Source organism: Melopsittacus undulatus, chromosome 12 (assembly GCF_012275295.1).
Source record: "Melopsittacus undulatus isolate bMelUnd1 chromosome 12, bMelUnd1.mat.Z, whole genome shotgun sequence".
NCBI classification, from domain to species: Eukaryota; Metazoa; Chordata; class Aves; order Psittaciformes; family Psittaculidae; genus Melopsittacus; species Melopsittacus undulatus.
This window is the reverse complement of record NC_047538.1, coordinates 7,738,147-7,758,736: the sequence shown is the minus strand read 5'-3', so window position 1 is coordinate 7,758,736 and position 20,590 is coordinate 7,738,147. Positions and strand designations below refer to the sequence as shown.

At 48.3% G+C, this 20,590-nt stretch overlaps 1 protein-coding gene across 4 annotated transcripts in view; it reads left to right on the top strand.

The window, feature by feature from the left end:
* The window catches only part of CAMTA1 (calmodulin binding transcription activator 1), a 220,578-nt gene that overhangs the window by 181,433 nt on the left and 18,555 nt on the right, over window positions 1-20,590 (top strand). Inside the window, exons 10-18 of one of the 4 annotated variants that reach the window (XM_034068475.1) lie at window positions 36-170; window positions 14,423-14,562; window positions 14,797-14,993; window positions 15,320-15,398; window positions 15,706-16,021; window positions 16,198-16,721; window positions 17,755-17,942; window positions 18,350-18,596; window positions 19,073-19,144. In XM_034068475.1, the coding sequence (XP_033924366.1) occupies window positions 36-170; window positions 14,423-14,562; window positions 14,797-14,993; window positions 15,320-15,398; window positions 15,706-16,021; window positions 16,198-16,721; window positions 17,755-17,942; window positions 18,350-18,596; window positions 19,073-19,144 (1,898 nt within the window). Of the gene's footprint in view, window positions 1-35; window positions 171-4,709; window positions 4,879-5,957; window positions 6,592-14,422; window positions 14,563-14,796; window positions 14,994-15,319; window positions 15,399-15,705; window positions 16,022-16,197; window positions 16,722-17,754; window positions 17,943-18,349; window positions 18,597-19,072; window positions 19,145-20,590 lie in introns of those variants that run through there. The other 3 variants (XM_031044295.2, XM_031044296.2, XM_031044294.2) reach the window with 3 other exon arrangements.

The following is a 20,590-nucleotide window of genomic DNA, read 5'->3' as shown; positions in this document are numbered from 1 at the left end:
GGGCTCTTGTCTTACCACATGTGCTTTCCTTTCAGCTCATGACACTGGGCTTGTGACTTTGCAAGTTGCCTTCAACAATCAGATCATCTCCAATTCTGTGGTGTTTGAATATAAAGCCAGAGCTCTGCCAACCCTGCCTTCCTCCCAGCATGACTGGCTGTCCTTGGATGGTAAGAAGCATGCAATATTCTTTAACAAAGCTCACTGAATGGTAGGAATGTGAATGAAAGGAGCAGCTCCTGGTGTGGCCGAGGGATGTTTGTGCTGTGTGGAGGGGCTGTTGCATGTAATCAAAGACCTCTTGCAGAAATTTATTACTTCTTTTGATGTGAACAAAACGTGGCTGCATTTGATGGGAAGGAGACAAAGGAGTGCTTGCCTTGTCTGAACAGAAAGCTGATTGTTTCCCCAAAACAGGGGCTACCCAGTCCAAGCCAAACGATTGGCAGAAGAATCCATGTTCTCTGGTACATAAATGTTGGACTGAGGGATGGGAACATAGGCTCTGGATTTATATGGCAACTGTGTGAATGCAAGTTTTAGGTTCAGGTTTACCTGGTCCCCATGTGCTCCCAAAACACTTTTATAAAGAAGCAAGATGAGAAGGATGTCAGAGAACTTAGGAGCCTGAAACATTCATTTCCCTTCCTGAGTGTGACTGCTAGAGAGATGCAGCTTCCAACTCAGACAGGGGGATGCAGGGAGAGCTGGCTTGTGTGACAAGCTGGGAAAGGACTCTGCTTTCATCTTTCTTCATCAGAGAGAGTCAGCTGCGGGGGCACTGCATTTGGTGCAGTCTTGACAAGGTCCCAGCACTCCTGCTTGGTGTGAGCATTTTGTTTTCTCTGCTAAATACAGCAGACAAATATGGGAAGGTCAGGTCCTTAGTCTTCACAGATTTCATAGCTGAGAAATGAATACTGATGTTACAAAGTGCTACAGAGAAGGAGTCACAGGAGTAGTTGTTTGCACAGGGCCATACTGAAGGCAAGACAAATGATGAGCTAATACGCTGATGCAGTTTGTTCCTCAGTCAATTAACCTCATCCTATTTTGTCTGTCAGCTGCTGACATGTAACTAATACAACAACACATGCTTTGGGAAATCTACTGTGGATATTACTTCTGATACCAGCTTAATGTCTTTAAAGTATTGCTATAATTACCAAGATTTTAAGCATGTGTTACTGTGTTGTTGTTATTTTGTACCTTTGATTGACATGGCAAATACTTCAAACTGGTTTACTGGAGAAACGTTGAACAGTTTCTAAGTCAGGCCACCTACATGTCAGCGTGGGCAGGTGGTGTTTGAAGGGGTTGGGTGGGCTCCCTCACTCTGTCTGGGAAGCCCTGACAGGAAAAGCTTTCTTCATTAAACTGTGCACTGGAAGCGTTCTCCATACTATAGCAGTTGTGAGCTTAGGGACTGAGAACACAAGGCTGCCACTGAGCATCCACAGTTCATCTGTAAAACGTGAGTGCCATGGGCAGCTGAAGAGGAGCCATTTCTAGCTGGATTCTGGTGTGTGCCCATGCACAGCCTGAGCTGGGAGACAACTGGGGGGGGAAATAGTAAGAAAATAGGGTTTCCCTCATAGTAGCACCAGACATTATTCCAGTGGCACAGAACTTGTATCTTCAGTTGTTCAAGGTTATTGACTAATATTAGCAGCAGACTGATGCATCCTTCCCTGGCTCTCCCCCTCCCTGTAATGTAACAGAATGCAAATGTGTAGTTTGTCTTCTGCTTTCTGATCTGTAGCTGCTGTGTTTCTCATGTCACATACAAGAGAGACAAATCGAGGTGTTCGGGGGGGCACTGCTTCTGATGTTCATAGACAGGAGCGGAACAGAGACAGATCCCTGTGGTTATTGCAGAGTAAAGAGAGGTTTGTGACTTGGCTATAGAGGCATAGTTGCAAACAGAAATAGAAATAGCTCTTAAAAAGGAAGTGCTTGTAATCATGCTCAGCATCAAAATTGAGTTTGCTTGACTTCTGAGTATCCTAAGAGTCTGCAGGTGCTTTTCATCTGCTGCTGAGGCTGCACACTGCATGTGAACTACAGCTGATACTGATGTGATGGAGATTGATATTCAGCTGTTAGCAGTCCCTGCAGTGAGCATGCAAAGCAGATAGGTTTTAAAACCCTTGTTTAACAACTCCCTCAGTGCTGGTGAATTCGGAGGAGCTGCAGAAGGTGGCTGTGAGTGCTGTCTGTGGTGTTCCTGCAGTTTGACTGGGTTAGCAGGCAAGCTCTCACAATTAGAGATTGTTATGATGTGGTGATGGTGGAAGGGAGGGGGACTGCAGCAGAGAACAAACTAGGGCATTGCTAACATGGAGGGCTAAAAAAAAGGAAAAGGACCGCTGCATTGCAGAGGGCCTTCAGGGAGAGAGCCTGAATAATTATACTAACCGTGCCTTATCAGAAGCCTCTGCCTTGATGCACAGTGTTCCAAAGGGAGCACATTACACTGGTATTTAAAGGACCAGCAACATCTTTCTGTTTATTCTTAGAGAACAAATGTTAGCTTAGCTAGTTAAGGTGTAAGCTAATGTGAGTTGATTCTATCAATAGAATAAGTATGCAAACCCCTGTCTTCTCTGTTTACTTCAATTGCCCTGATTCAAATCCTTGCCCTACTGCCTGTTACATGGTCTTGAGGGAAGGTTTTCAAGGAATATTTGTAGTCCCAAAATATTGACTGGAATTTTTAAATCACCTATAATTAACTCAGTGGAACACCTTGAGTTCCTTTGCACTCCACTGTTAAAACACAGTGAATGATTCCAGCCAGTACAGCCACTGCAAGGGAAGCAGGTTTAACAGGCAGCTATACCCCAGGAACAGCATACTAAAAGAACCAGCAATTTCCATCTCCCATAAATTTAGACAAATATTTGTCATCCACAATCTTTAAAATAAAGATAGAGACATCCTACATGTGAACTGTGTGTTTCTGGTTATATTAAGACAAATTAATCTGCTGCCTTTTATCAGTTCTGCAGATAACTGAAAACATTCAGCCTCTGTGTCTTTCTTCAGGAGGCAAATCTTTAGCTGCCTGTCCATGCTCACAGCATATAGTGGCTTTGATTTCTTTGCAAGCTCTTCTTGAGAATTTACTGTCCAGTTACAGGACCCGTGTAGTTGTTACGTGCCTTTGCAGCAACAGGCTGTGCTATGCAGGCTGTAGCACAGATCTAGACAGTTGTAGCTCAGTCGTGAAAGGATATGGCATAAACAAAGCCAATAAATAAAACAGATGTGTATGTACAGGTGCCACTCTCAGGGATGGATGGCTTCCAGTTAATGCTGAGATAGTAGGCACAAACCACCGCCCTGTAGAAGTTTCCAGATTTGAACAAAGATGGGTTAGCAAAGAAGCATCAGAAACCAAGTGTGCAAACCCAGGGCTCCACAGTGACCACAGGAGCACAAACTTTCTTGCATGCTGAGCAGCTCCCAGTGCAGGCTCAGAGCTCATGGGAATGCTGTGAAATCCAGGCATGTACCTGTGCAGTGTTGCAGCAGGATCTGTTTCCACCTTGGTACAATGAGAATTGTGTTTCCCAGAGAAAAACATTTCATGGAATCATAGACTCAGCCAGGTTGGAAAAGACCTTTAAGATCTTCAAGTCTAACATATACCCCAGGACTGCCAAGTGTACCTCTTAACCCATGTCACTACCTTCCTGGTTTTGCTACACTTCTAAGTGCTGAGCTTCGGTCAATGATAAAATCCCACCTTTCTGAGCACAGACCAAGTATTGGCCATTGGGACCAGGGAGCTGTACTGCAAACAACTGTCAAGTGTTGTGAGACCATATCCCTCCATGCCTCCTGTATGAGGCCAAGTGAAGGAAGTGAAGTTTTAAGGGGCAGCACTTTGGGTGGTCATTCTCTGAAGGGCTTCTTCCTTTTTCAGTGTCTATACTGTGCTCTAAAGGATAGTGCATCCTTTTCTGAACTCTACATAACCACACTTGGTTTATTCTGATTTTCCTTATTTTACCTCATAGATACATCTTTTGCAAATGGATAGTGGACACCAGTTGCTGATGTTCTTGCAGTTTTGTTGCAGTTAGTTAGAATACTAATGTTTTTTCCTTTCAAAGAAAGCCTTTCTTCTCCCCAAGGAAGCACTCCCACGTGATCCTGATCTCCTGTGATAAACTTGGCAGCCTCTTTTTTCTCTATGAAGCTGGAAGTTTTCAGAAGCTAGTGTGTGTTTCCATAGGTGTTTGACATGTCTGCACAAAGGTCCTTAGAACAAAAATCAGACAAGTGCCTTTCTGACCTGAAGGACAGAGATCTTCTATTGGCAGATGTGTAACAAATTAGAAAGGCCTTTAATATAGATTTCCAGTGGGAAGCACATATGTTTGCCCTCTACTGAAGCCTTTGCTGCTTTTAAACAGCATCTATAGAGATGATGTTTCCTTGGCATGGGACATGACTAGAAATCCCAGGGAGACTGGTGCAAGTGCTCCTTGGCATTACTGTTAACACAAGTGCAAGAAAGAGGTTTGGGAGGAGCAAGTGCTACCAGAGGGAGTCCAAACAAGAACTTAAAATACATGGGCAGGCAATGTGTGAACTGATGAGTCAAGCGTGTATGGGATGGACAAGGGTGTGACAGGTACTGAATATAAGTGGTGCTGACGCAAGAGAGCATGACAGGCAGCCTTTCAGCTGCTCTTGGCTTCTCGGTTCAAGATCTGGCTGTCAAGAGATGGGGCACTGGGTGGCTCGCTTGCGTTAGCATGACGTGGCCATACCTGTGGCACTCAGGCTCTTGTTCTGGCATGCTGGAGGTTCAGGTTGTCTGAGACTGTACAGTGTGTGCTGCCTGCGGCATTCCACGTTTCACAGGTACGTGATTCCTGCAGTGCCAGGTGGTGGATGTTCATTACCAAAATCCACAGTGGAGGTCTGCTGACAGGGACTGAGTGCCCTTTTTGGCATGAGGTGATATGCAGACAATATGGTGCTGGAAGAGAGATGTGTTCAGTATTGGTGAGGTCCTTAGAGGTGTTTCCGTAAGAGGTAGGAAGGAGTTCGTGAGCAGTAGTGATGTGTTTATCTCCTCTTCCACTCTGGGTAGAGCTGACTGAATACTTAACTTTACATCTTGGATTTTACCATAAAAATTATGTATTTGGGTTTCCTCCGGAGGAGAGATGAAGGTTCTGTGCTGTGTTATGGGGCTCACTGGGATGAGTGAGCCTTGGTAGAGGAGGTGCTTGCTCCTTACTAAGAACTACACTACGAGCTTTAAGTGTTTCATTCATCCTCCTCTTTACTGACTCCTGACTGTGGAGGCTTTGGCTGTTGTTTATATCCCTGCGGAGATTTGTTTGGGTTTTTGCTTTCACAGCAGATCCTTAAGGACAGGCTGCGCTGCTGCCTGTCTGCTATTGCTTTGAGTGCATATCCAGATCGTCCTTTCTATTTTGGCTTTGTTGTGCCTCAAGTGAGGAGCGTTTGATTTTACGCTCTGTATGTTGCCTTTCGAGCCAGCCTGTTTCCAGGTGAGCCACTGTGCTTGCTCCCAGCCGGGGCCTGCGCAGGCGTCCCCGGCGCCGCGGGTCGGGGCTGGGCGCTCGGGAGCAGCGGACGGAGGTGTCCTTGTTGGCGGTGCCGCGCATGGGCCGCGGGGGCGCGCCTCGGGCACGTGCTCCGGAGCGCCCGCAGGGGCGGGGCCGGCTCCTCGGGGCGTGGGGCGCGCGCGTGTAAACACGGCGGCGGCAGCCAATGGGAGAGCGGTGACGTCACCGCTAGGGGCGGGGCCCGGCGGCCGGCGCCGGCGGAGGGGAGCGGCGCTGAGGGGAGCGGGGCAGGGCCGCCCGCCCGCCCGGCCCCGCCGCCACAGACAATGGAAGGCGGCGGCCGCAGCCGCCTCCCGCCGCCCGTACGGGGCCGCCGCTGAGCGCTGCGGGCCGGGCCGTGGGACGGGGCTGGTATCCGCTATGGCGGCGCCGGGCGGCCCCGGCGTGGGCTGAGGGCGGCGGCGGGACACGGCACCGCTGAGGCGAGGAGCCCGGCGGACGGTCCCGGGGCCGCACGCACAGCCCCGCTCCGAGCGCCCCGGTGAAGTGCTGCAGCTCGGGCCGGTACCGCTGCCTGCGGGCGCGGCCATGCGCCCGGGGTAACCCGTTCCCAGCCCCTCGCCTGCGCCGCCGCACGGGACGCCGGTGCCTTTGTTGGCCGTCCGTGACTGCCGGGGCTCTGAGGCAGCGGCCGCCCGTGGCTGCAGAGAGGTGCCCCGTCTCCGCGCAGAGCCTCTCGCGTCCCCCCATGCTGGACCGTGCCGGAGCCCTTCGGTCCTGCGAGGCCGCCCCGCGGCTCCGGCCCCCGAGCACTTGCGTGCCGCGCCATGCCCGCAGCCGCTGAACCACCTTCCGCTGCGAACGGGCGGACTGTGCCGCTGCCGAAGCATGCGGGCGAGCGCTGAGCTGCCGCCGGCTGCGAGGATGCCGCAGACCACATCCCGGTCCGCGCCGGAGCCTGCTCTGTCCGTCCCTGCCGCAGGGTCTGCACCAGATGCTGGCTGGAGCCTCCGCTGATGCCTCTGTAGACTCCCAGGTCAGTCCTGTGATGCCAGGTGGTGTTGGTTTGTGTCCCGGGAAGCAGGTAGGGGTGCGGGACCCCCATCCTATGCAGGTGGCTGTGCAATGTGCCAAAGTGCTGCTGTCAGTAAGTATTGCAGGATGATGTGTCGTGCAGTATTTGGGTTTAAATCTGCATGCTTCTGTGTTGTCCAGCACCCTGCTGTACATAGAACGTAAACGCGCGCCTTTTCCAGCTCTCTGTTCCTCCCCCTTCTCCCTGTGCCTCCAGCTGTGGGATGTGGTTGCATTTCCATCTCCTTGCCCTCCCTCGTTGGTCCCTAGCCCTTCCAGAGGGATGTTACGATGTAAGTTCAGAGTTATGACAGCACTTTAATTGTAGTATCACGCGTGCATCCTCAACCCTTTAGCTTCCAGTCTGGTATTCTGTGTTGTTACAGCATAGGATGAGGTCAGCAGCCCAAACCCTCCCTGGGGAGCACAGGGATGCTTGAAGCACACACCTTCTCTGTACCTTACAAAGCTTGTTTTGCAGGGTGCTTCATCAAAAAGAGTGGGATGTGAAGGGGACTTCAGAAAATGATGTAGGCCACTCCCAGTTTAGAGATGGGGTAAACATGAGTGATGTCTGCCTGAAAGCTTCCAGCAACAGAGATCTTGATGTCTTTTGCTGACCTGTTCTAGTGTTTAACAGCTTTACTGTTTGCATCTAATTTTGCAGCAAATAGAAGCTACTTTAGAGCATTCTGCTCATAAGTCTGTGATTTCTGAATATTTGATTCTGGAGTTTGCAGGTTTTGTGAGAGGGAGTCTGTGAGCAGTGGGCAGGTGAGCAGCAGCACAGCACATCCTCCTAGGTTGTTGCTCTTCACAGACATCCACAAGCACATCTTTTGTACTTGGTACCTGTGGGAAAGTACAGCTGATTTCTGACCTGGGGTGCAGAGAGTGACCTTAGACAGGCAACTGCTTTTATCCAGATTACTAAATAGCACAAGAAGTGTTGTCTTGTCTGTCCTGCTTAAAATGCACCAAGGCTTGGCTGAAGTCTCCCCTGCTTTGCTGAAGTAGCTGTTTCTGGAGAGTGTGAAACTCTTGCCATCCCTAAGCTGTGGGGAAGAGAAGGCTGAAATAAAAAGACAGCAGGTGCTTTTCAGTGTTGATACAGAGACTGTAACTTGGGAAGAAGTCAGCCTGAGCTACTCCCGTTCTCCTCTAATAATGGCATGATGAAAGTAGGGAAGGATCATCTTTGGGGAGAACACTGACTGCTGGGAATGACAGGGAGGAACAGAGGAGTCCCAGATGGCATGTGAGTAATAGCTGAAGTCCTACAGCTTTGGAAGAGCTATGGGAGAAGTGTGGCCAGTCAGAAGGCTTGCCCTGGTAGCTGGATTAATGGCTTAAAATCAGAGAGTGGATGTGCAGGTCTGGACTAGTTCATTATTCCTGCCCATGCCCAGCAGTGTTTCTTTCTTCTTTGACACACACAGACTTTCTTCAGTTGTCACTTATGCTCACAGAGTGAATACAGTGTTGTCCTCATCTTGTGCCTCAGTTGTTGTGGCATTTCTCAGTAACCACAAGGCTTGGCAGTGACCTACCTCACTGGCACAGGTATGTATTTGTCTTAGAATATTAAGGAAAAATGCTGAGTGCTTTCATTGGCTGGTACAGACTGTGACCTGTAATAGCTCACTGCTAAACAGAGCTTTCTGTAAGATGTATTAAGGTTGCCAGAGCAGTTTCATTTCAGAAATATGTATTCCTGCAATGATGACACCTCAGAAATAAGAACTACACCACATCAGATTGATACTGCAGCATGAAGGGTGTTCAGGGCTTTTACTGTAGGAAAGAATTGAGCAGGATTTTTATAGGCAAGTGACAGATGATTTATAAAACAGGAGCAGCACAGTGGCACTCGGGGAAGGGATGTGTCCTTAGACTGCTTCCATCCCCACCCACAGCTTGCACTGGATGAGAAACGATGGTGTGTCTGACTTGCTCTGCAGAACAGCAAAATGTCTTTGCACTGCAGGGTTTTTTACAGTGCTCAGCTATTGCACTTGTTAGATCCAGTCTGGGTGTGCTCATAGAGTGAATGTAACACAGGCACTGCTGTTAAACTGCATGTGCTGAAAAGGCAGTGCCCTCGGAGTGGCTTCCTGTCTTTGGAGTATTTAAGCATAGTACTTAGGGACACATGCGGATGCAGATCTCGCACATTAGCATTAGTTCAGTGATTAGAAGTCTTTGGGGAAATTATTATTTCCTGTGCAGGTAATGCCCCTTTGGCCTGTGCAGGAACCCATGCACCTCATCCTTTAGTCCATCCTAACACTGTCTGTTATTAGATTGTGCAGCATGGCCAAAACCAAACCAAAAACCCAACCAACCAAAACCAACCCAGACCTCCAGGTGAGAGTGTAAAACAGAGCAAGTGGTCTGGACACATCACTCCATGCCTGGACCATAGCAGTGTTCCAGGTACCACACAAAGAAAGTGCAAGACCTGAGACTGTCTGCTGGAGTGGCTTTACCACGTGTTGTAGTAAAGCATGAGCAAGGGGCAGTGGTTTGAGCTGATTCCCACCTATTGGGAACACTGCTTACACAGCTTCACAAGAGAAAGAGCACAGCATCTCGGGAAGAGGTCTCTTCTTGTCAGGAAGAGGATTAGAAGATGGGAATGGCCATGGAATAGAGGGACAGGTGAAGCATTGAATGGAAAGCTACACTGCAGCAAACCTGTGCAGGGTTTGGTCCCTGTTTCTCTGTATCATTTAGGATGGGGACTCCACCCTGACTCTTACCACATCTCCAGTGTCTTGTCTCCTAATGGTAGATGGACTGGCTGAGTGAAGGAGTGTAGAGTGTCTTGCGGTGGTTCTGCAGGCACTTGCGTCTAATCACATGTGCATCCATTACCCATTCAGAGTCTTACTTAGGAAATACAGTATTTATTAGAGGCCACTAAAGGAGAAAATGTAGGTGTGACTTCCAGAGTCTGGGAGTTAGTTTACCTCCTCTGTTCACTGCATTTCCTATCCGCTGCCTGCTGTGATGGCTCATAGAGCTGTTGGTACAGGTCTGCTTTAAATTCATCAGTGAAGGGATCAGGGCTAAGAAAATGCCAGTAGTTTAAACCAACCTGTTACTGTGAAACTATATCCAGGTTGTCCGTGTGTAACTCTGCAAGTGTACTTGCTGTAGCTCTGTAAAATGCCAACTGAGTGAGTAACAAGGCATTAAAAGTCTTGTACCAGAATAGTTTTGCACCTCAAGAAATGTTTTGTCCAGAACCTGCTGTTGTTACTGTACTCAGTACTAGGCTCCATCTGAGTACAGATCAAAAAGCAGTTCAGTCTGCACTCAAAGGATGGCTCATGTTTTAGGGAAATGAGTGTAAGCTGCAAACCTGTTTCTTAATACAGGTCAGTCTGACCAAGCAGCTCTATCCAGTTCCTCCCTGTGGCACAGTCAGGCTGCCCTCAGGCTGCAGGGCAGCCCAGCATGACATGGCACTGGAACAACTGGTTTTCTCAGGAGGGCTGAACCCTGCAAATGAATACCAGCAGGAGTAGTTCTGTGTTTCCTCTGCTTGGTCTTGAATCTATGACACAGCTTCTCAGCCCCTGTGAAGGGCTGAGGACAACAGATGTGAAAATGGCTTTGTGTGTGATGGAACAGATCCCTAAATTAACACATGATCCAGGGGTACACTTGGGGATCGCAGAGATTCACAGGAGGTATAGGGTGAGAGGGGTAAAGCGTGAGTGAGTGGATGCCTCTAACTCCACTAGCTCCCAAAAGCTTCAGAGTTCCCATCAGATCACAGCAGCTCCATGAGACCAGGTTCGTCTGCCTTGGTGGGGCTTGTGTGTTCACAAAACAAGCCCTTGGGGCCTGAGGCCACCACCTCCTCCTGCTGTGCTAAGGGATAATGGTGAGAAGTAATTCTGAGGTTACATTTCTGGTGTTCAATTTGGAGAAGAATAATATCCAGAAAAGATTCAATGTCCAGAATGTTTTTGTGAATTGTTTTGGAGATACAGGAATGCAGTCGTTTCCATTGCCTTCCATCGAGGCAGCCTTGAAGAACAGCTTCAGAAACCTTAGTTTTGGTTTCATAGAGATTATTGTAACGTTTCTTCAGATTTATATGCAGGGGAAAACTCAAGAAATGGAAAAATTTGCAAGTCGAATTTTTTGGCTCATAAATCTGGAATTTCATCATCAAAGAGCAAAGTCCTTGGGTAAAACCTTAAATACGTGAAAATGTTTGTATCCACACGCACCTTTGCTGCCTCTGGAAAGAGGCTGCTTCCAGTGCAAGACGTGCTGGTGCTGGGCTGGACATGTTTCTATTTCCTATATATAATGTGGCAGGAGAAAAGCTGCTTTTGATGACAATTTGTATGCTGCCGAGCTCTCATCTTCAGTGTGCTGCGAGACAGATCCTTGTCATGAGATCCTCTGTTGAATATAAAAGAGGAGAATGTAGAAACTGTGTTTCTGTAACTTCATTGCCTACTAAGCAGTGTGGCTCCACACAGACCCCTGAAGTGAGCAAGCCAGGAAAGAATGTGGCTAGCAAAATAATTAACAGCAGATAAAGGGTCTTGAGCTTTCCAGAGTGATGCCTGTAATGTTCAGCCCTATGGCTCTTACAGCCCATCTCTTAGGTGTTGTGAGGTAAACTGTGTATCTTCAGACAGCTTGTCTGTTTTCATTGACACTCTATTTTCATCCTGTTTGTGAGAGGTTTTCTTCGTGTTCCACATACAGATGTTCTGATCTTCCCCTCACAGTGACTCCTGTTGTCACTGCTGCCTGCACATGCCATTAGTCTGGTGTGTGTCCAGGCCTTGCTGTGTAGATGTACCAGCTCTTGCAGCATGGCCACTTGCTGTCTTCCCTTCCCTGTACTTGTGATCAGTCACTTTTGAAGGGGACTCCTTGATGTACTTGGTACCATGGAATTCATTGTGGAAACAATAGACATAAATACCTTTGAACTTGCCATCAGCTGTGGCTTTGTTCTAGCTGCCTTAGATGGCAAGTTTGATACCATGGGAAATGGGCAGCACAGAGATACTTTCCATCACTACCACCCCACGTACCTTGTTTGCTGCCTGGAGTTCTCTAATCCTGCTGTTGGTAAGTGGGCAGTCTCTCCTACGCACGGAGAGGGCTCTGGTGCTCCAGGATGCTTGTTTCCACTTCTCATTTTACAAATAGCAATATATTTCTGACCTGCTTGTAGGCTGAGCAGTGATTTACAACCATCTATGAAAAACACCATTGTCTTGATACTGAAGGTACAGGGTTAAGACATTGTTGAGTTTATAAGGTCTGTCCTTCATACTCCTGTTAAGTCAAACAGAAGCCCTTTACTACCTAAAATCAAGTAGTCCTGCCCTAAATACTTCATGGGAGCAGTGTCAGTTGCCTCAATAGGAATACGTGTGAGCACTAGATGCTGTTTCCCAAGGAAAGTTCCCTGCTTTTCTTTCCTTGTTTCAGTGTTCCCATCTGGGGACTGTGGTGTTTGACAGCACCTTTAGTAACTTCAGTCCTCTGACAAGAAGTGCCAGGAGATGCTTGGTATTGGGAAAGATCAAGGCTTCACTCATTAGAGATCACAGAGCTTAGAGAGAAGAGCCTGGAAAATGGACACAAACGTGGGGCTCTCCAGTTCTGTTCCACTGGTTTCAGCTTAAAAAGAAAAAAAGGGAATAGTGTTCTGCATCTCACTGGGATAGTTTCCTCCTGCTGTTTCTGGCTGTACAGAATAACTACTCTCTTTTGACAGTTAAATGGGTAGGAGCAACTCCCCAGTATCTTGTAGCCTTGAGCTGGTTGTTGCGTAACATCAGTTCAGGCCACATTTCTTCTTTATAAAGGATGCTGCTTTTGCTCATATGAGGTCGAAGGCTCAGGTGTGATACCCGGGTGTGTTGGTACTCGGCTCTAATAAAGTGCACAGCTGGACACCCAGAGAGAGTGGCATTGAACATGCAGAGCAGCACCGTGAACCTGCGTGGCCTCTGCTCGTAGTGCCCGAGCTGCAGCAGCTCTGTTTGGCACAGGCCTGCAGGGTGCGGGTGGCTCAGCCGTGCCAGGTCTCTGTCAGTCTCTGCAGTGTACGTGCTCTGCCTGGCAATGGGGAAGGAGGAGACAGCGACATGGACTGCACTGCAGCACACTGCAGCACTCCTGGAACAAAGACGTGCTGGCAGAACGCGGCTTCTGCTGCTGTGAGGGCTAACAGGGACACAGCATCTGTGTTAGGGGGATTTCCTCATGGAATTCAGCCGCTTTCCTAGAGGCTTTGCCATTAACAGGACAACTCAAGTATTAATAAGGGTCTAATAATAAGTAATAGTGGTTTGGAGTAGGTAGGAAAAGACCCTAGTGAGCTCCCCTCTGAAATGAGGTGAGAGGGATGGTGCTGGCTGCATTTCTTTGTCCCTGGCTCTTGAGCAGTCAGACTGGGATGCTGTGTGGCACCCCAGTGGAGCTGGCCCACAGCATCCTTTCGGAGAGAAGGATATCTTCTGCCAGTGGATCTGGGCTGTCTCTTATCAGTGGTCTGCAATATGGGTTCTCAGTGCAGTACAGCAGAGATTGTCTCTCTAATACCCTCTAGTGAGAGTTGTGCTTTGCAGAGTGTAGTATATGAGTACTCCTGTAACCTTCCAGGGAGGACTCTGCATGGAACCAGGTCACTCAGAGAAGACTTTCTGTTTTAAAACTTAATCATAGCTTGTTCATTTTGATGCATATGACGGTCAGTGGGCTTTGTTCTGTGCTTATCAATGCTCTGCACCACCACATCAACTCCATGGATGCATGAAACCAAGCAGGATGAGGGATGTCTTTTCCCTACAGTTTATTATATGTGCACAATAGCAAGGTTCATTAAATGTTCCTATTCACAGAATCAGGCTGCCCAGCTTTACATGAGCTGCATAAGGCTTGTGGGTCACAGTACAGAAGGAGCCCTCTGTGTTTGCAGCCACTCGAGCTGCACTCACTGGCCCTAAACACAGAAAGATTGCTCTACAGTATTGGGTGTAGCAATGTCCCATCTGAATCTCCCTGCTCCACAGTTTAAGCATTCATCGCTGTTTCATAGTGCTAGGTTACAATGCAAGGGGAGAACAACTAATACAACCTCGAGACTTCCACAGAGACCAGAGGGGCTCAGGAGTTGTACTTTTCAGAATGACGTTAGTGGATTATCCGTATCCATGCTCTGATTTCAGGTGCTTCTGCTTCTGGTACTTGACTGAGGCTGTTTTCCAAGAAAGGGAGTCTGTCAGTGCATTTCTAAAGGCTCCTCTTTCTAAGCAAAGAAGGAAGCAGAGGAATCTTTCCCTCCAGGTACCATTCCTGCATGGTTTCAGGAGGGAAGGCAGGCTGCATTCAGCACTCTGGTCAAGTAGATTGTCTCTAAAACAGAGTGTATTTTGCCAGATATGACCCTACTGAACTGCTCTCTGGATGGTTTATACTTGCTTAGGGTTACTTATGTTCATAAAGAAGTTGAGTTATCCCAGTGCTTTATCGTGTGCCTGCAGCTAGAATCACTGTCTTCCGCCTGCAGTTTTCATTTCTCTGTTTTCTTTAAGGAATTTCTCTGGAATTGCAATCAAAGGGCTGCTGCAGGAACTTGCAGTGCTAGGATGCTGCAGGGCAAGTGTCCCTGTGCACTGCCAAGCAGAGCAAATCCCCTGTGTGACTTCCAGGGTAGCTGTTAGTGGCTTCCTGCAGTAGACTGCCAAAACCTGAGTTTTCTTTCCATGGAAATATCATCATTCTGGCTTTCTCCAACCTAGATAACCAGTTCAGGATGTCAATATTGGAGCGACTTGAGCAGATGGAGAGGAGAATGGCTGAAATGACAGGCTCCCAGCAGCACAAACAAGGAGTAGGAGGAGGGAGCAATGGGAATGGGAACGGAGGAACGCAGGTACAGGTATGAATCTTGCTGTGTCCAGACATGGCAGCTTTATGCTTGCTTTGGGAGTTGGTGGTGGTGAGAAGGGCTGTAGTTTTCCCTAAACAAGCTTGGTTTTGGGTGTCTTTAGGAGCAGTTGGCTTTCACTTGCATCTGCCACTGTCTCAGTACTTCTGGAAGGGCAAAGCTGCCTGCTGAGGGCAGGTTGCAGCTCCCCTCAGTGGTTAAACTGGGATGTGTGTGGTGTTTCAGTGCGTTTCTGGGACTGGGACACTGGGCAGCTGCTTTGAGAGCCGCGTGGTGGTGGTGTGCGAGAAGATGATGAGTCGTGCTTGCTGGGCAAAGTCCAAACACTTGATCCATTCAAAGACTTTCCGAGGAATGACACTGCTCCACCTCGCTGCTGCCCAGGGCTATGCTACACTGATCCAGACCCTCATCAAATGGCGGTAAGACCCAGCCCGTTGGACTCTGGGGTGTCAGTACAAGCATGGCAGAAGCATATGCGAGCTCTGCTTGGTGGTACAGGCAGCCAGGTCCCTGAACTTGTTCCTGTCCCTTGATCTGATGGGACCTGTCTCCTGGGACAGCAAGTCCAGTCACTGGCTGTATCATGCTTTTAAAGTCTCTGGTGGGGGCACTATCTCTAATAAACATGTCATGGGCATGTGTGTGACCACTTCTGTGTGGTATGGTGTGCTGGGAAAAGCTGTGCATTAGGCAATGTTCCTAACATAGCTGCAGAGCATCATTTGTTCTGTTGTCTCCTCTGCAGCACCAAACATGCAGACAGCATTGATCTGGAGCTGGAAGTTGACCCTTTGAATGTGGATCATTTCTCCTGCACTCCTCTGGTAAGAGCAGAAACTGAAACTTCTGGGAGGGTCTGAGGACCCTCTGGAGTTCTTCCTGATATGTTATTTTCCTAATGTATTTCATGCTCTAAAGTGTGAATGTTTCCTGGCATTTCGTTGAGAGAGATCCCTCTGATCTGAGGGATTCCTTTGCATGTGAGGCTGCTCTGTCTCTGCAGTGATGCTGGTGTCCAGCCATGTTATGCTTTTGCTTCTCAGAGGTACTTTTCCATGAGCTGGGGTCCAGACTCAGCTGCATGAGCAAGAAGGAGGCTGCCCAGTGGGTCAGTTGTCTTTTCTTTTTCAGATGTGGGCATGTGCCCTGGGCCACATGGATGCAGCTGTGGTGCTGTACAAGTGGGACCGCCGAGCCATCTCTATCCCTGACTCCCTTGGGAGACTGCCACTGGCCATTGCCCGGTCTCGGGGCCACGTGAAGTTGGCAGAGTGCTTGGAGCAGCTACAGAGAGATGAGCAAACTCAGCTCGGGCAAAACCCCAGGATTCAGTGCCCTTCAAGCACAGAGTCCAACACGGAAAACTGGGTGTCCCAGTGGCAGAGTGAGCTTATTGCCTCTCAGGAGCCTCAGAAGGGAGTCACTGTGATTTCCAGTACAAACACAGGTAAAACAACCCAGTGGGTAGTATCCTCCCTAGGTGATAGTTACTCCCTCTGCACATACTACCTTAGAGCATGGCACAAACTTCTGCCTGTAGCTCTGTGGCAGAAGCTGTTATAGCTCCTACAGCAATCATGGTTTTGCATCTTTCATTTTGACCATTGATCCATTTGTTTCTAGAGCTGAGACGACCAAGATCAGAACCTTCCAGTTACTACAGTAGTGAGACTCAGAAAGATTACCCTGCACCCAAAAAGCATAAGTTGAGCCCTGAATATTTTCAAGCCCGGCAAGAGAAGCTGCTTTCCACTGCATTGAGTCTGGAACAACCAAGCATCAGGAAGCAGAACTCCAGCTCCAAGCAATCTGCCACTGAGACAATCAGCCCCAGTGAAGGGATAAGGGACTATAGCCGAGAGCTCTCCCAGCACATCCCAGAAGTTACTGGGTACCGGAGCTCTGGCAGCCAAGCAGGCATCAAATGGAACCCAAAAGACATTTATATTGGTGTGTCTGCAGTGCAGGTGGCAGGGAGCCAGAAGGGGGCTGTGCTGGGGAAGGACACAGTAGCCCATCGGCTACGCCAGCGGGAGCAGATGAACGTGCTGATGATGGCTGACAGGGAGATGGTGGATGCAGAGCTCTTGTCCTATAGGGACAATGCAGGGGATGAGGACTGCTTACACCAAATGGATGACTTGCAGGTAAACATACCCAGAACAACAAGCTCAGCAGTCTCAGAGAGCCCTGACTGCACAGAGGAGCCTAAGTGTGAGAAACTTCTGTGGAGGCCTTAAGGGACTCCTGTACTTAAGGGACTCTGTATTGTGCTTTGTGAAAGGAGGTGGTCAGTGTATGATTTGTTCCAGTTTCAAAGGGTATCCTTCCAACCTGGACACAAGGGTTCATGGTTATCATTTAGGGTCATGCACTGGCATATGCTTCCGCCATGTACAGAATGCACAGAATTGCAAGGGAATTGCAAAGGAAAAATGGAACAGCAGAGCCTCTTGGTCACATCAGTAAAGGAGGTGGCCCTGTAGTCCTTTGGGAACTGGGAAGCAGTCCCTACAAAAACAGGGTGACCTAAGAGAGTCAGTGCCAAGCTGCTGCACTTTAGAGGGCAAGGAGATAAGGTTGGACAAGGAGAGAACCAGTGGTTTGGGGAAGGGAAAAAATCCCACCAGGCATGCAATAGAGGAAATAAAACCACAAGAGGATGAGAAGTAGTCACTGGGGAAAGGATCCTCTGTTTCTTCTGAGTGAAAAGAGCAATGGGAGCACAGCCTTCATGCAGTGCCTCAGCATCTCTGAGTACCCTCACCTTGCTGGTGTAATGCAAAGCTATCATCCCAAGGGTTGAACATCCCATAATGTGCCCTTATTGTCCTCTCCTGCTCTGCTGCACGTCTCAGCAAAGGAGTGCAGGCTTGCTTCTCCTTTGGAAACAGGATGGCAGTCGCAGCTGTCAGTGGCATACAGCAAAGGCCCAGTGACATAAACCTTTCACCAGATCCCTGTGCACTCAGAGAGGTCTGGGGAATATGAAACTTCTCAGTTCTTTGTCAGAAGAGACAGAAAATGAGCTTTGGGTAATGAACTTCCCTCCAGTGCTGAGAGAAGCAGTAGGCTCCAGCTACCCCAAGTGGGGGGAAACGGGGCAGTCTGAAGCTGGGCTGTAACATGCAGGCCCCTGCTACCAGGCAGCAAAAGTTTGCTCTGCTCTCCCCTTCCCAGGTGAACATGATGACACTTGCAGAGCACATCATTGAAGCAACGCCTGACAGGATCAAGCGGGAGAATTTTGTGCCAATGGAGTCACCGCTGGTGGAGAGAACAGACAGTGCTGCCATGAGCACCACAATGAGCTGGCTGGCCAGTTACCTTGCTGATGTCGATCATCTGCCGAGTGCTGCACAGATAAGGTCAGTAAGAGCTGTGAAGTTGCTCTGGGTTTTTGAATGGACTGAATGCTGGGCAGTGTGCCCTGATTCTTTAGCTGCAGATGCTAGTTCTCAGTGGGACTCAGTGCTGCTGTTCCAAGCCCAGCCATGCTCTCATGGTCAGATGTGATGCTGCCAGCACAGCTACAGATTGATGGCAGAATGGGAGTGCATGCAGCAGGAGGGGCAAGTGGCCACGAGGTCTGACTTGTGACTTCCCTTGCGGTGCCAAGTCTGTGCAGTGCAGCTCAGGAATGTGGGACGTTGCTTGGAGAGAGGGAGGGGAACATGAGCTTCTGCCTTGAACTCTGAAGTGTTGTAGTCCTTATCTGTGATGCCAGCCCAGGTGCTTTGTGAGCCATTAATTCCTACTGTGATTGGTATTTCAGAAGTCTGTATAGTGAACCCCTGACCCCTTCTTCGAACACCAGCTTGAGCCCTGCAGGCTCACCAATCAGTGAAATAGCTTTTGAGAAACCCAGCCTTCCCTCGGCAGCAGACTGGTCTGAATTTCTAAGTGCATCCACCAGCGAGAAGGTAGAAAATGAGTTTGCACAGTTAACTCTGTCTGATCATGAGCAGAGAGAACTCTATGAAGCTGCCAAACTCGTCCAGACAGTGTTCAGGAAATATAAGGTACGTGGCCAAAACATCCAATGTCTTCCTTGTTGGGTGTGAGAGAGCATTTGTAACACAACAAAATATGGGTGATACGTCCTTCTGGGACAAAAATAGTTTCTGTTGTTGCCTTTTCAGTGCTTCTAGCATTTGCTTGTCAATGTTCACCCAGCAGCTACCATACTGTAGAGAGCATGCCATGCCATAGCATGTCTTCTGTGCTGGAACAGCACTCACAAAGCGTATCTGCAAAATACACTCTATATATATGGAGAGAAATTAGTTGCTCAGTTGGTGTAAAGCTCCGATTTCCAGGGTTTGTCCCTAGGTGAATTGACAGGAGAGACATCTCCTGGAGGTGCCTAGGCCTGAATTGGGCACTGATAGGAGAGGTTTAGAAGCAGGTGCCCTGCGGGGGTGCTGTGAGCCAGTTAACATCATCTGTCCTGGTTTTCAGTGCACTGTGCTTATTGCTTCTTTCCTTCTTGGCACAGGGTCGTCCTCTTCGGGAACAGCAAGAGGTGGCTGCTGCTGTCATTCAGCGTTGCTACCGAAAATACAAACAGGTAATGAAGGAAGTTAAATGTTATAAAACAGGTGTAAGTGCCGTGGGCACAGCCCTTTGTAATGGGAATTATCCCACTGCTCCTCCCAGCATGCAGTAATGAAATAGCCTGCTCAGGCACAGCTGAAAAGGGAGGAAAATTCATGTCCTGAATCTTAATTTTGGAGGGAATCCTTAGAAGCATTTTGTGTTGATGCCTGCATTTTTGCTGAGACAGAGGGCAGTGATGTTTTCCATATTGGCCTTCATGCATGCTATAACCTGGTGAGACTATTCTATGACTAGTTGCTTGCCAAATTTCATTGTGAAATTGAAGTTGGTTTCACCTTTGAAGGTGAGGATGAAAACTAGGTTGTTTTATTTTGCACATCCTAAACTTTTAACCTATGGGAAGTCCCGTGTTATAGCTTGATGTGAGTTGTTCCAGGACTGAGGCTGTTCTCCAGACTCTAGTTTGAGACATCCCTTTAGGCTGAGTTCTCAACCCCAGAAAAAGAAGTTACCTTTTTGTTTCTCTGGTTGGGTTTTGGTTGGTTGGTTGGGGCAGGGGCTGGAGCCCACGTCCTCTTTTCACTATACCTTGCTAGACTCAGGCTGTCTGATGCCAGGCAGCATGCTATGTAAAATAAAAGGCATGATGCCTGTGCTCTTCCATTACCTTTGGGAAGCCTTTCTAGTGTTAGGCGACTGCATCGTGATTCACATTCAACCTATCACATGGCTGTCATTCTGGAGTGAAGCTTCCTGTAATAGGGAAGCTTAATTCCTTTCCAAAACCACTTGACAATCTGCTTTGTCCTGGATCCTGGAATCGCTTCTTTTAGAAAGAAGATGGTTTGGGGTTTTAGTTTTTCATTCTTTATTTGCAGAACTAACATTAACTGTGTATTTTTCTGTTTCTTCCTAAGCTTACTTGGATAGCCTTGAAGGTAATACAAATACAAACACTATTTTGGAACCGATTCCCTGTGGGTCACTAAGTTTCACATTCAGTATAAACCAGGAGAGCCTGGCATTTAGTGCAATGTTTTAATAGTATCCACTAAGAAATACCTGTGGTAGAGAGATCACTATAAAACGTTATGGAGACATGTAGGGCTGTCCTGCTGCAGTGTGTCAATGTAGTAGTACAACTACAAGAAGCTCAGTCTCCTCCTGCAAGCACTCATATAAGCAGTGATGGGTTGAGGTGTGGAGAAGGTTTTGAAACCAGTTTCCAGAGGACAAGTTTTCCTTTTTGGCTGCTGATTTGCCATCACTCAGTTATCTTTGCCTTGGCATTTGGGCAGCACAGGAGAACATTTATCCCACCCATGCAGCCTATGTCCTCTGCATTCTGCCTGCCTGCCAAAGTATTTGGAACCTTTGAAATACCTGTGCCCTGGATTCCTAAGACCACCATCTATATTCATGCTTATACTGTAGGCATGACTGTTGATGCCAGTCT